At 51.1% G+C, this 14,573-nt stretch overlaps 4 protein-coding genes across 4 annotated transcripts; all 4 read left to right on the top strand.

The window, feature by feature from the left end:
- Positions 1 to 2,587: 2,587 nt before the first annotated feature.
- On the top strand, positions 2,588 to 5,314 carry T069G_00658 (uncharacterized protein; the record flags this gene model as incomplete). Its single annotated transcript, XM_056167868.1, has 2 exons — positions 2,588 to 3,309; positions 3,370 to 5,314. 2 exons carry the CDS (start codon positions 2,588 to 2,590, stop codon positions 5,312 to 5,314), a joined length of 2,667 nt encoding a protein of 888 aa, XP_056033184.1.
- Positions 5,315 to 6,247: 933 nt separating this feature from the next.
- On the top strand, positions 6,248 to 7,317 carry T069G_00657 (uncharacterized protein; the record flags this gene model as incomplete). Its single annotated transcript, XM_056167867.1, has 2 exons — positions 6,248 to 6,265; positions 6,319 to 7,317. The coding sequence occupies 2 exons, from the start codon at positions 6,248 to 6,250 to the stop codon at positions 7,315 to 7,317; spliced, it is 1,017 nt and encodes a 338-aa protein (XP_056033183.1).
- Positions 7,318 to 7,803: 486 nt separating this feature from the next.
- Positions 7,804 to 8,964, top strand: T069G_00656 (formyl transferase domain-containing protein; the record flags this gene model as incomplete). The annotated part of the gene is made up of 4 exons (XM_056167866.1): positions 7,804 to 7,855; positions 7,908 to 7,978; positions 8,099 to 8,214; positions 8,286 to 8,964. The coding sequence occupies 4 exons, from the start codon at positions 7,804 to 7,806 to the stop codon at positions 8,962 to 8,964; spliced, it is 918 nt and encodes a 305-aa protein (XP_056033182.1).
- A 3,050-nt stretch (positions 8,965 to 12,014) lies between these two features.
- Positions 12,015 to 14,384, top strand: T069G_00655 (glycosyl hydrolases family 16 domain-containing protein; the record flags this gene model as incomplete). The annotated part of the gene is made up of 3 exons (XM_056167865.1): positions 12,015 to 12,140; positions 12,218 to 12,731; positions 12,787 to 14,384. 3 exons carry the CDS (start codon positions 12,015 to 12,017, stop codon positions 14,382 to 14,384), a joined length of 2,238 nt encoding a protein of 745 aa, XP_056033181.1.
- Positions 14,385 to 14,573: the final 189 nt, after the last annotated feature.

Below are 14,573 nucleotides of genomic sequence, written 5' to 3'. Positions count from 1 at the left end.
TTTTTTCTTTGGGATGTACTGACTGACGTCTCTGACGAGTCGTTAATATGGTTGTTGGGTTCTGTTCTCCGCCAGCAGAACGAGAGAAAAATTATGTGTGTCGTTTTTGTACCTGATTCGTTCCATCTTACTCTCCCCCATCTTTATCTGATACTATACCGTCTTATTCGGTCATAATGTTAGTGTTTGTCTACAATTGCCTGGGTCTGAATCTTGTGAATGATGTTATTAAAGGCAAGATCATGCTGCTGCTGTTGAAGTCGATGTATGTGCATGTATCAAGTTGATGAGATCGTGAGATCTTGAAGCATCGCAGTGGCTTGCTGGATCGAGATAGCGCAAGCCTCATCAACCCATATGCGGCAAACTCAGCTACCTTTTGCAGCTGAGGTCGTCGAAGCTTGTCGATAAACGTACTTGCTTAAAACAGATACAAATATAGATTGAAACAATTTCCAGTGATATCATTGGAATGCAGCATCCTCTCTTTCTGGTTCTGGCACGTGTTGTTCAGCTGGTGTTTTGGATATTGGTGAGACGTCCAAACAATGGATGTGTAGCCTTGGGAATGCGGGTGTTCGACTCGTCGCAGCTGGCGCATAAAGTTCGTTTAGTGTACCTATATGCATACTGTGCTATATATCCTCCTTTCTCCTAGGTACCTTATCCAATGAATGTCAAAAAGGGGGATGATTGAAGGCTTAGAATAACTGTAATTTGCTGTGCATGAAGCCAGCCTGATTGCCATTGGAGCTGCCTTCTGTGGTTGGCCAGCAGCAATAGCGCCCTGTAAATTGATCTGTGCTGCTGTTTGCTGCTCGTCCGGTCCTGTCAGCGAAGTGCCGCTTTTGGAATCGCTTCGACCTGGCGAAAGCAACGTGCGAAAAACGGAAGAAAATGTCAACAGTTAAACATAAAAAATACAGTGTGGCACGTGGAGATTGAAAAAAACCCCCAGCTGATGTTTTATGCTTCTGGAATGGAGGAGAGGATGGAGAAGGTGGCGGATTTTTTTTGGTGTCATGATACGCCTGCGAGACTGTCACTGTCTCTCTTATGCCTCCCGTGTTGACGGAAAAGTATAATTGGTGTACGCGCAAGTACCCACGACGTCACGATTTCCCTTCATAGATGAATAGAACCAGCATGTATCGGTGAGAAAATGGATTGAGAAATGCTCATCGGCATGTCCTTTGCAAAACTGACTTGTTTTTTTCTTTTTTAAAACTGATCTTCAGGAGATGGCCCTCCCTTTGATACTTATGAGGAACCGCTGTGGACACGGAGCTGTGGGTGACGAAATTGCCCCTGGGCCGGAGGGAGCCACTTTGACCCACGGGAATGGAGCATTTGACAGAAAGCTTGCGTTTGAGAGTCGGAGGAGACGTGCCGACGTCTTACGCAAACAGACAGATGGGATTGATGTTCGAGATTGAGATCGGATGCTAGGTCGGCACCAATAGCCGGATGTTTGAGAAGCTTCGATCTGTAGACCAAATAGCTACTCGTACTAAGTCAAGTATGCCGATGCGCAAATCTCCTGAGCCTCAATGTCTGAGATACTCGTGCAGCCATCCTCTGTACTGTGCTGGACTAACACCTCCAGCACCTATCCAGCCAGCTCCATACGCGTAATCCTCAGAAATTCTCGCTCTGATCGACAGCATGAATTTGTCTGCAACACCACCTGTGGTGCCCAAGGGCTGAATCAATCTGAGTACAGTGGCAAACATCAGCCCTCGTTGGCCAGCCCCCTAAGCCAACCCCGCTGTAATTTTGGAGACCCCCCGCTAGAAATGTCGCTCATGCGGGCGGCCACTTGTGTAAAATTGATGGGCAGGATTTGGCGTCAATTGCAGGTCGAGATTGCATCGAGGCGATTGAAGTTGCGGTTAGTGCCAACTGGGAGACGGACAGTACAGCGCATTAGTTCCTGGTGTTACAGGCCACTCCCTCGCGCAATGCTTCCAAGGTTCCGCTATTTCCAGTAGCACGACACTCATCTCGCCAGTTTGTACTGATTATCCCCCGATTCTTTCCTTCGCTCGCCTGTGCCACCATCCAACCCTTTCCTCTCTTTTTCCAAGTTGCACGCGATAGCCTTCGTCCACTCCCTCTACACGACAATTCCTTTAGAGGCTGGGACGGATCAGACGTCTTCTTCTTCTTCTTCATCCCTTTTACCGCATTTTCCTAGCCCCTTAGTCCCTCTTTTCAAACCTCTGTACCTTTACGCCCCGCGACGGTGAGACTTCAACAAAGAGCCTCCCATTCCCATTCCTACGATCGAGCAACCAGGCGCGCACCTTGTCCGATTTCTCCTACACACGGGATTCAATTGGTTACTGCCGGAAGAGACTCGGCAAGGCTACCCAACACGAGCTGCGTCATCCGTCGCAAACTTTGGCAAACAACGGCCATTCTGTGCGATTTCGCAACATGCAAACTTGAGAGAGCTCTGGTAGCCTGCAATCAAGTTGTATATCTCGCAACGCTCAGCTGTTCCAGCTAGAATTAACGACTGTCTATCGCATCGCGTTGGGATTTTCTTTTCATACGAAAGCATCGCTTCGAGGGGATTGACAAGATGTTGAGTCCCTCGCGCCGACCTAGGCTGAGGATCATCCTCCTCATCGCCCTCGCATCCATTACGTCCTATTACTTGCTCTTTAGCGGCCCGAGCCCTCGTTTCAACATTGTGCCCTACCTTCCTGCAGACACCCAGGGCAACCAGCCTACTACTCCTGCACCTCAGTCGCCTCAGTCTCCTCCGATACCTCCTAAAGCACCCGAAGTCCCCCCCAAAGCGCCTTCAGATACCAATAGCGAGACTACACCTTCCAAAGACAAAGATGGTGGCCAAGATGACAAGAACAACGATGCGCCCGCCAAAGACGAAGGTGGCGGCAACGATCAGCCCGCCAAGGATGAGGACGATGGCTCAATTCAAAACGGCAAGCCGTCTTTAGAAGAGAAGCCTCAAGACGACTCTAACAAGGAAGATGCTCCCAAGAACGATCCTCCCAAAGAAAATGAGAACCATGCTTCAGAGGCCGACAAGGAACAAGAAAAGCCACTCAACATGGATATCGAGACCTATAACAAGGAGATTGAAATGCTAGATGCTTGGGACTTGACCATCGAAGAGTTGAGGCAATGGAAGGACAAAGGCGACAAGGAAAATTATGACGACGTAGCCCCAGGCTATGAAACTGACGGCAAGGGAAGAGATGCGGGCACCATCAGCAGACTCCAGCATGAAAAAGATATGAGGAAAATGTGGAGATACGCATACAGCACCACAGCCAAGTGAGTTATAGCTGCCTTCATCTTTTCTGGCATGCGAAGCCGATGCTAATTGATATATAGCCTCGAATCTTCCGGCAAAATCTATGGTAATACTCTCTCGACTCTCGATTACAAGGAGAATCGCACGGATGCAATGCGACAAAAGCTCAGAGAAGACCCCCAAGCGGACGTTGGCTTCAGCGTCGATAAGCCCGTTCGCTTCAACCCGTACCCAAAGTACAATAGTGACGAATGGAAAAAGCAACGACACGCCGCTCACGTTCCCTGCAAGGGTCCAACCGGAGAGCCTGTCGAAGACCTGCTAGTCTTCAAGGGTCGTCCTCACAATTTCCCTGAGCCCAACTTTGGAAGCTATTCTTTGTTCAACATGGATCCCAACTTGTGCTGGGAGAGAGATACGCGACTTGGCCCCTATGGTCTACTCGAACAAACAAAGAAGGCGGCTGACAAAGTCGAAGTTATCGACTGGGATAATGTCAATTGGGGCGATCTGCAAAAACGATGCTTGGAGGCAAATGCTGCAAGATTCGATTTGAACAGAGATAAGAAGAACCCGTATTTGGATGTTTACCCTGAGCTTGCTAAGCCTGAAACTCCCAAAAACGAGGCTCCCAAAGACGCCGATGACAAGGCTGCCACTGCTCAAAAGGATAAAGAGTCACCAGTTCAACCTCCCAGGGAGGACGACAAGACGGTCAAGATCAAGGGGCGGTCGCCGTTTGACTCTTCTGGCGGAGAGGATGAGGCCAAGATTGTAAAAGAAAAACGATCCGTTATTCTGCTGCGATCTTACACGGGCAAGGTTTACTCCAAAAATGACAAGGAGACGATTCGCGCTATGATTAGCGAGCTTTCGCTCAAGTCTGGTGGTGAAATCGAAGTTGTCCTCCTCGTTCAAGTCAAGGATAACAAGCTCAATATTTTCGATGACCCCGAAGTATACCAAAGCGTTTTGCAGAAGCATATCCCTCCCGAGTTCCATGGTATCACCGTTTTGTGGAATGACAAGCAGGTCTGGGATATCTACACCAAACTCGATGAAAAGGCACGAACGGTTCACACGGCGCAATGGCTCTGCGTCCAGAAATTCAGCGCCGACCACCCCGAATTCGACTATATCTGGAACTGGGAGATGGATTTCCGGTTCACCGGCCACCATTACGATATGCTTGATAACATTGCGAAATTTGCCGCCAAGCAGCCGCGTCGAGGCTCCTGGGAACGGAGTGAGCGGTGGTACATCCCTGAATATCACGGCGACTATGATACGACCTTCCGCAAGGACGTCGAGGAGACTTATGCTGGCGATACTGTTTGGGGTGCCCCCGACCTGCCATTTATCAAGCCAGTTGGCCCCAAGCCTCCCGTTAAAACGCCCGAGGAAGATAACTATTCGTGGGGTGTCGGCGAAGAGGCAGACTTCATCGCCCTCGGTCCGATCTTCAACCCTGTCCACAGTAACTGGATTATTGCCGATAATGTCTGGGGTTATTCAGATAAAGAGCACAGGGCCCGTGATCTTCCGCGTCGCACCACCATCGTCACCCACTCCCGTCTGTCGAAGCGTCTTATAGACATCATGCACATTGAGAACCTGCGTGGAAACCACGTTGCCTCCGAGATGACCCCCCAGACCTTGGCCCTGATCCACGGCTTCAAGGCTGTTTACGCCCCGCATCCCATATTTACGGACCGAGATTGGAACGGCAAATTCCTCAACCAATGGTTCAACCCTGGTCCCAAGGGCGAGTCTGGCGGGTATGGAAGCCCTATGGGCTGGGGTAGAGAGCGACGATTCCAGGGCAACTCTTGGTACTATCGAGCAGAGCCACCGAACCGGATGTACAACAACTGGATGGGTTGGGTTGACACGGGCATTGGAGGCGAGGAATGGGAGCAGGAACACGGACGACCATGCCTGCCATCCATTTTGCTCCATCCAGTCAAAGATACAACGCCCACCAAGAAGGACCACAAGACTGGCTTCGAGCTCTTCTACGGCTAAGGAGCTATGAATCCGTGGCGGCTTCTCACTCTCACGGGTTCCGCCACCTCTTTTTCCCACTTCACTTCATCTTCTTCTTTCCCTATTATTGTCCTTTATTTTAGGATACCCATTTTTACATTTATTATTCAACGACGACGGCTATGGCTGTGTCGACTCATCCACTTACTTGTGGACCCTTTGAACTGGAGGGAGGATGTACTATGATTGTTGACACACGCAAATATTCATCACGGTATGAGGGAAATAGGCGAGATGCGTACAGCCCGGCGTTTTAGTTTATGATGGCACCGGATTTCGGGCTGGTTGTTTTTTAACCGCTTTGTTCTACCTATTTGCATGACAGTATGGCGAGAAGAATTGTCTTTTTGCCATGTGTGTAAGGAACACCAAACGAAGGAGTTCACATCTTAGAAGATTGCATTGTCTCTTTCTGCATTGTTTCTGTATTAAAGGCATGAGGCGTGATGAGATAGAAGCAGTGTTGACGTCGCTGCTCGTACGTATAATGTTTTATAAGAATTCATTGCATTAAAAATGAAATAAAAATTCAAGTGCTCAAATGACAGAGTGACCCTTTACGTGTGAATTGACCGTGTGCCTGACTTTTGTTGTCTTTCCCCAATATACTGATGTCAACTGTAAGATGCTTGATTCTTGTGGGGTAAAAGCCGGATTATTCGGTGCCCCACGGCCGTTACCGCTAGATGCATATGCCGTATCTCAACAATTGAGTGACTGAGCTCGCACTTCTTCTTTCCATCCTCTTACAAATATATCATGGCCAAGCTTCACATCAAGCGAAATCAATTATTTACCGAATAGGGAGACATTTTTAGTAATGACCTGGCATTTCGTCTCTCGTAGAGCTCTTGTTGCACCATCGGGGTGAGGCGAGCGGCAGTGGAAGGCGATGAACTTGTCCAACCAACCATGAATCCGTTTTCCAGTGTGAGCTTTTATCTACCCTCAGATTGTGTTGAGAATCATTGCTGATTTGACAGACACCTGCACCACGGCGGTTTTTACTGCCCAGGCGGTCGACGCAGTCGTCGTCGCAAAAGCCAGGTGCTCCTCCGCAATTTCAATCCACTCCGCGCTTTGGCTCCTCTTCGGCTCCTAGACCAACGCAAGGCAATGAGCTCGACATTGAGGAGTCTGAAGATGGAGAGGAAGAGGAAGTTATATCTGAGTCGAGTCTGTCAGGCGATGAGAGAGGGGCTACGGAGATGAGACAAGCTGCTTCACGCAAGAGTGTGCTTGATATTGAGTCAGATGCCGGCATACCATCGCAGGAGGAGCCGTCGTCTGATGTGGTGGATTCAAGACCGAAGTCTCACCGAAGATTTCATATTGAGTCAGAAAGCCCAAGTGAGGGCTCACAAGACACTGTGGTTGGCAGAGAAGCGAAGCGTCGGAAGATGTCGATATCTCCGACGCCTCTGATCGGTTCTGACCATGCGCCTCACGAGGAGACTGCCTTTGATACTGAAGATGGAGCCTCGGTGATGAGTATGGATAGTGGGGAGGGGTCGCCCATAATCATGCGGAATTCCAAGGCCCTTCAGCAACCTATTTTTCAACAGGCGCCCCGATTCAAGCCTCTTGACGCTGAGACTACGTTCAATGGCCTCCCAGCGGCATTTTCACCACAGCGAAGAGGGTCAAGATACGTCTCTGGAGGTATGGCAGCTCAGCTCCAAGGATGGCTTTCGGAAGTCAAGGGGTGGGATGAGAACAGTGGGAGGGTCGAATCAGTGATGAAGCTTCACGTGGACCAGATCAGGTCGGGGAGACGAATGTATCTTGTAGAAGGCCGCGATCCTTTGACAGAGGCATCTAAGAGATGGATTCTGGCCGGCGAGGGAAAGCTGACTGGTCTGGGTAAGAGGGCGGAGGTGAAGATGGGGAGCGTGGTGCTGATTGAGCCGCCTGTGTGGGATGTTGAGTTGGAAGGGAGTATTTGGAATGTTGCCTGCGAATGGAGCGTAGAGATGACTTGAGAAATATTATCTTATCTTACGAAACATACCTATTTTATGTGACGGAGCTCATGATGTTGGTTTTATATTTTATGGATGTTGATGCATATAAGCCGAATTTGCACCAAGCGCGAGTGAGTGGCCAATTGAGGTTCTGCGAAATATCGCCATACCCTGCAACCGCAGAAACAGCAACGTTCATCTCGGCATTGGCTCACAGAAAAGTCCTGTTCCAGTTGAATGCTTTTTTCTTCTCATTATATGTCTATGTGAAATGATATCATAATAATTACAATAATGATACGACCTTTTTCCCGCCTAATCTCCGCCCCAAAGCTGAGAGTCGCGGTCGCTCAACGACGATGTTTCTCATCTGAAATCACACCGAGGACCTCAGACCCGCTCCGAATATTGTTTTGTGGCTCAGATGCATTTAGCTGCGAATCTTTACGTGCACTGCATCGTGAGCATGAAAGGAACACACAGCTTATTGAGTCTCTGGATGTCATGGTTTTGCCTCCGAGGCGAACTGGGAGAGGATTTAAAGACATCAGTGAGGGTAAGCATAGTGGTTTCTCATCGACGATTCAAGATGGTATAACAGAAGATAGTGCCATGTAAATCTGTTGCGGAACATTTAGGGTTAAGGATACATCAACGAGAGACATTTAGAGGCTGGAAGGTAAGTTCTACCTCTATGGTCCTAATCCCTTACGCATCCGTAGACAATCTACACCTCCGTTCATGACCATTCTCGTTTGGAAAATTTCTTCTTCCTGGGCAAAGGCTGAATGGATAATAGACGCCGGAAGGGACCAACTTAATTGTCGTTGTTTCATTTGGATTGTTTGTTCCACCGCGGGTATTGAATTCGACAAAATATGGAGGATTGAACGTGCATCCATCACTATTACCACAGTAAGCCTCACCATTGAAGCCCTATGTCATGGTGCCGAGTTGAATTGCATTGAGTTAACGGAGTGATACAGTCTACGTGGCCCAGCTCCAATTCATCACGCCATGATGCGTGGCGATAAGTACACTGGTGTATCACTTCAGACGTTGGACCCAAGGGTCTTTGACCATGGCACCGTTCTCGCTCAGACACCACCCCCTGGCTTACCGATACCAGCCAGTGCTACGCTCCAGAGTCTTACAGAAGCCCTTGCCAAGGTAGGCGCAGAGATGCTCGTCCAGGGACTACGAGACGGACTGCATGTGCCACCATATACGGACGCAGGGTGGATGGCCGAGCAGCTCAAAGACGAGGAACTAGTTCACGCACCGAAAGTGGGCAAAGGCGAATCACAGATTAGTTGGCCTGACTGGACCCCATCCCATTTTGAGCGTTTTGTCAACACCTTCAATACGGTGTGGACACAGGTAAGAAACAACAAAGGCAAATTTAAGCGAGTGCTTTTCCTGGATGCGGAGAGTGTTTCTGAGCATGAAGTGACGGGAAGAGATGAGGAAGTACTATTTCGGTTTGAAACAGGGAACGAAGGAAAGGATATTCAGAGGGCCGTCAGAATCGATGATGAACGTGATGCATTTTACGTACAGACGACACATGGGGGCTGGGTGCGTGTGAGGAGTGTCAAGGTTGATGGGAAGACGACGCAGACAGCGAGGATTGGGATGAGGGAATTCCTCAAGAAGATGAAATGATTATACGATGTGCTAAGCTACTAGAATCTCCTCCATGGCGATAACTGGATGTACATGATACTTAATAGTAGGACCAGACAGGGGTTTGAGTGTCGATACTATCTTTTAAGACATCTAGGATTCGGTATGCCAAGTCACGGTCTCGATACGAGGACACCCGCCATCGGCATTCAACTTCAGAAAATCTAATCTCCTATTAAAAAGGCCGAAAAGGGCAAACAGTAAACATACGAGACCTCAGGCAAGATGAAACCTTAGACTGGACTCATGCTGCCCTGGCAGTTATTTGCCATGAATTGGTACATGGAGCTTTCAGGAGAACTCGCAGCTATAGCTCGTATTTCCAAATGATGCGGCCAAAAAACAAGATGGAAGAGATGAGGAAAGCAAACGACTACGGTGTTATAGAGACCTCGCAGCCAACACGAAGAGCAAGCCTGCCACGTATGCAAGGCAGGGATATAGGCGAATGGACTGCATAGAAAGCTACAAGGTTGAGCAGCCCAGAAGCGAATCAGAAGCTTCTATGGGGGACATTTGATGATTACATACTCGTACTAACCGGCAGCAGATTGCCTGGAGGGAAGGGGAGAAGGGTAGAAAGGGAATTCTGAAGTTTGGGAGCTTCCCCTGAAAGGAGCAGTCGAGGATACCCGACTTCCAATGTAGAGTGGAGCTATGGGGGAGTTGTCCGAAAGTCCAACCGGAAAAGAAAATTCAATTCAAATAGATCAAAACCTAAAGCGGGTTTCCATGCAGTGCCCCCCACTGTTCATTTGGTGTTTGTTCCTTCGTCTGGTTTTTTTCACGATTAGGCTTTTTGGGGGAGTTGCCGAGATGTTGGCGTATGCAGGCTGAAATGGGCCCGTGATTCTCTTCAGTATCTGCACAGCTAGTTTCTTCATGGTGTTGGTTTGTGTTGGTGAGGCTTTCGACCACTAAAACCCGCACGGCTAGGGCATGGAGGTCCCCTGGCTTGCTGCCCGGCGGCCACGCGTGATAGGGGACAGCTGGACGGGCTGGTTTAGCGCCCTGAAGCTTCCCTGATCCGGCGCCTCTACCGTCGGACGTGCTGGTGCTAGTACACGTACAGCAACGTCGAGGTCGGAGCTCCGGGTTGCCGTCTACTGTCGTTGGGTTTGTTGACAACATGCCTTCGAAAGGAAATTAACGTCGGCATCATGCAATGCGACTATACAGCAGCACTCTGCATATGCATTTGCAGCTGGAATGTCATGATGGCGCGGTGCGAGCATTGCATCTTCTCTTCAGGCGTCTTCGAGTCTTTTCCATCATGATCTCGCTTCGAAACTGGGGCGTTTCTGGTGCCTGAGATGCATCGATGCGCCAAGATTGACGCGAGGCCAGTCTCTCACTTCCTCTCTCTTCCTCTCCAGACGAAGCTCAACCGCCAAAGAGCACGGGATTTCCTTTATATGATAAGCCTGCGACAAGAATCGGACTTGCCACGCAATCTGCAACCTGCATATCTTTAGGTTTTATGCTGCCCATCCAACCATCCTTCGTGGCGCAGCGTTTCGGTGGTTTCCCATGTGGGACTTTCCGCATGCTATCGAAGGAAGACGCGGCACAGAAAGTCCAATAGATCCAACACGACTCGGGCTCGCTAAAGCGTTTACAACTATCGACATCCAAAGTCGGATAGACCGGGACGGTAGAGATACATACTGGATGATACGTGCACCATCTCTGCGCACTGGTACTCGTACACGTACCCTCAAGCAAGGAGCTGGAGCATTGGATGTCTGTGCAGATATACGAAGCGCATGCTCCCTATCTAAGACGCTTTTGTCGTGCGCCCTTATGCCGGGGATACTCCGTTGAAATTGAGGGTGAATATGGAGAATCGAGTCCATATCAGTATGCTGACGCCCTGGATTGAAACCCGCGGCAAGGCGGAGCGAGTTTGCCGCCTGGCATTGGACGAGCAACGGGCTTTTCAAACATTTCTGCAGCCCGTTATACGAGTATGGACACCCCGCCATACTCCGTTCTCGTACAGTATGGATTCTCAAGGCGGCAACCAACCCAGGTACTGGAACTCGGACTTTTCTTGGCCGACAAGGGTGGTGAAGAAGCTTTCAAGGAAGTCGACAGGTCCAGAATGAATGTTTCGCCCCTGGAACCATGCAGTTCCTGCATTAGCGGCCCCGTTGTCAAGAGGGGATGGGGTGATTCGCCGTCGGCGCGCTTCACATGAATTTCTGCAGCAGGAGAGCAGTTCATGCCTGGGCGCTGCCATGCCATGCCATGCCGGGATACCATGGAACTGGATCTCCTGAGAGCAAGCCTCGTCGTTCTGTGCTTGACATTTTCACGAGCTCCATTTGATTCCAGCTGAATACCGGGTCCAATGTCCAACACCATGCTGTAAAGAACTGCAATCTCGCCATGCTATTTCTGTCTGTTGATGTTTGAGAGCCAAGGCAGTAGGGCTCGGGTCCCGTTACCAAATTGGTTCGGCTCACCCTCCCGGATCAGCTTCGTGATTCGCCCTCCCCATGTTTCCATCCAACTGATTGGCCTGGGTGTTGCTGCTATCCCACACACCCAAGATGGGCCCATTTCAGCATAGTCCCCTGATCTCACTGGGTATTCGCCCACATATGCTCGATACGGCTTTCACCCCCTGGCATTATGGGATCTCAAGGTGGACAGCAAGGGCTTTGCCAAGTCTAGGAGGCCCTTAGCCGTATGGCATTACTCACATGCCGTATTGTCGTTGGCCTTGGATGCATGCGGTGTTGCCGCCTATGAGAAAGCTTCTCGTAATGGGCCCAGGGGTCGAAGATGTTTCCATCTAAAAGAAGGTCGACTGCCACCAGAAGTGTCTCATCACACACTCCTTCGTTGTCAATCCCTCACACGTCAATCAACGACAACTTTGAGCATCGACGCTCGTCCTCTGACGTATCGTACGTCTACAACACATTCGTTCCTGGTCGAACACATCAAGAAATCTAGTCATTCTTTCAGACGATATTCGAATTTCAGCCTATCCTTAAATCATCGAGACAACTATTCGCAAAATGCCTTCTCTTAACGCCCTTAGCACGGCACTTCTTGCCTGTGCGGGTAGTGCTGTTGCTACTCAGTTTACTTTGGCCGATACCTACGACCACACCAACTTCTTCAGCAAATTCACCTTCAACGATGTACGACTCTCTGCTCTATATCCGTCATCGCCCACCGGTTGCTTGAGATATCTTCCTTACTAACTACGGTACTATAGGCCGCCGATACCAACTCTGGTTTCGTAGTCTACCAGAACCAGGCCAACGCCCAGTCACAGGGACTGGCCAAGATCACCAGCAACAACGAGGTCTACCTCGGAGTTGACACCAAGACCGTCCTCAAGGGCGCCGGATTCCCTGGCCGTAACTCCATTAGACTCGAGTCCAAGGCTTCCTACAAGCACGGTCTCATTGTCGCCCGATTCTCCCACCTGCCTACCAACAAGTGCGGTAGCTGGCCCTCTTTCTGGACTCTTGGTGACAGCTGGCCCAACGATGGAGAGATCGATGTGTACGAGGGCTGGAACAACATTGTCCAGAACCAGCCTGCCTTCCACGTCGGCGACACCAAGACTTTCGGCCAGTGTATTCTCGAGAACGCCGGCCAGACCGCTTCCGTCGCTACTCCCAACTGTGACAACACTTTCCAGAGCCCTCCCAGCCAGTACCTCAACCAGGGATGCACTGCCAACGACAACAAGGGCCCCTGGGCCTCCAGCTCCGGCGGTACCTGTAAGTACACAACTTCCCTTTGCGCAATGGGTAGTCGAAATCTAACTCTGTATAGACGCCATTGAGTGGACCAGCGACTACATCAAGCTGTACAACTGGCACCGCGGTGCCGAGCCTGCTAACCTGGCCTCGTCCAACCCCGACACTGCTACTTGGGGAACTCCCGCTGTCAACCTCCAGGGCTCCAACTGCAACATCGACAAACACTTCAACAGCCAGCGTCTCATTCTCGACATTGACTTCTGCGGCAACCCCGTTGGCACTCCTGCTTTCTGGCAACAGAGCTGCGCCGCCGCCACCAAGCAGGCCACTTGCGCTGACTATGTTGCCAAGTTCCCCGGTGACTTTGCCCAGACCTACTTCCAGATCCAGGACATCCGCTACTTCAGCCAGAGCACCAGCAAGCCCACCACCTCCAGCAAGGCTGTTACTTCAAGCAAGCCCGCTACCTCCAAGCCCGCTACTTCTAGCAAGGCTGTCACCTCTAGCAAGGCTGCTACCTCCAGCAAGGCCGCTACCTCCAAGGCTGCTTCTTCTGCCGCTGCCTCTTCCGCTGCCGCTTCTTCCGCTCACAGCAGTGTTGTCGTCCCGACTTCCGTGATTGCCAGCCTGCCTCCTGTCATCACTCCCAGCCTCCCCCCTGCTGTCACTACCAGCAGGTGGTCTAACTCTTCCGCTGCCGTTACTACTCCCGCTCAGCTGACGACCTCCACCGTTTACACCACTCGCGTTCATACCATCTCTCAGTGCGGTCCCGAAGTCACCAACTGCCCATTCCGCCCCACTGTCACCACTGAGACTGTTGCTCTGTACACGACCGTCTGCCCCGTCGAGGAGGCCGAGTCCAGCTCTTCTGCCGCTGCCGCTGCTACCACTGCTCCTCCTTCTAACGGCAGCGGTCCTGAGACACTCACCACTGCTATCACCATCGTCCACACCATCACTAGCTGTGCTCCTGATGTGACCAACTGCCCTGCTCGTCACTCTACTCAGGTCATTCCCATCCCTCCTGCTCAGCCTACCGGTGCTGCTCCTCCCTCGAACGGTGCTCCCAGCGGTCCCGAGACTCTCACCACTGCCATCACCATTGTTCACACCATCACGAGCTGTGCTCCTGATGTTACCAACTGCCCTGCTCGTCACTCTACTCAGGTCATCCCCATTCCTGCTCAGCCAACTGGTGTTGCGCCACCCGTTGTCCCTGTTGCTCCTGCTCCTCCCGTCTCTATCGTTCCCGTCATGCCCATTGCTCCGGCTCCCAGCAATGCTGCCGGCGGTGTCGTTCCTAGCTACCCCGTTGCTCCGGCTCCTAGCGCCCCCGTTGAGCCCGTCGCTCCTGTGGCTCCGGCTCCCAGTGCTCCTGTTGAGCCCGTTGCTCCTGTTGCCCCGGCTCCCAGCGCCCCCGTGGCCCCTGTTTCCCCCCCTCCCGTCGCTCCCGTTGTCCCTGTTGCTCCCGTCGCCCCCAGCGCTCCCGCCGGCGGCAACGGCACCTGGACAACCGTGGCCTCTGGCCCTACCGCCCAGCCTCCTGCTCCTTCCAGCGGCCTTGGCTGCTCAGGCGCTGACTGTCTCCCCCCTCTGGGCAGCGGTGCTGTGCGCACCGGCATGAGCACTCTTGCTCTTGTTGGTGCTATGGCTGTTATGCTGTTGTAAAGGGAATCCAGCTGATTCTAAGGGGCGAGAAGAGGAGAGGAAATAAGAAGAGAGAAGAGAAGAAGCGAGAAGAGGAGGAATGTGTGGATAGATGGAGAGGATATGTAATTAAAGATGCAAGTCAGATTAATTGAGGCGTTATGTTGGATATTCATGTGCCACCATATTGAATATGGGAGGACGTATATA

This window comes from Trichoderma breve, chromosome 1 (assembly GCF_028502605.1).
Source record: "Trichoderma breve strain T069 chromosome 1, whole genome shotgun sequence".
NCBI lineage: Eukaryota > Fungi > Ascomycota > Sordariomycetes > Hypocreales > Hypocreaceae > Trichoderma > Trichoderma breve.
Note: the sequence above shows the minus strand (reverse complement) of the source record. Positions and strands in the feature narration are given on the sequence as shown.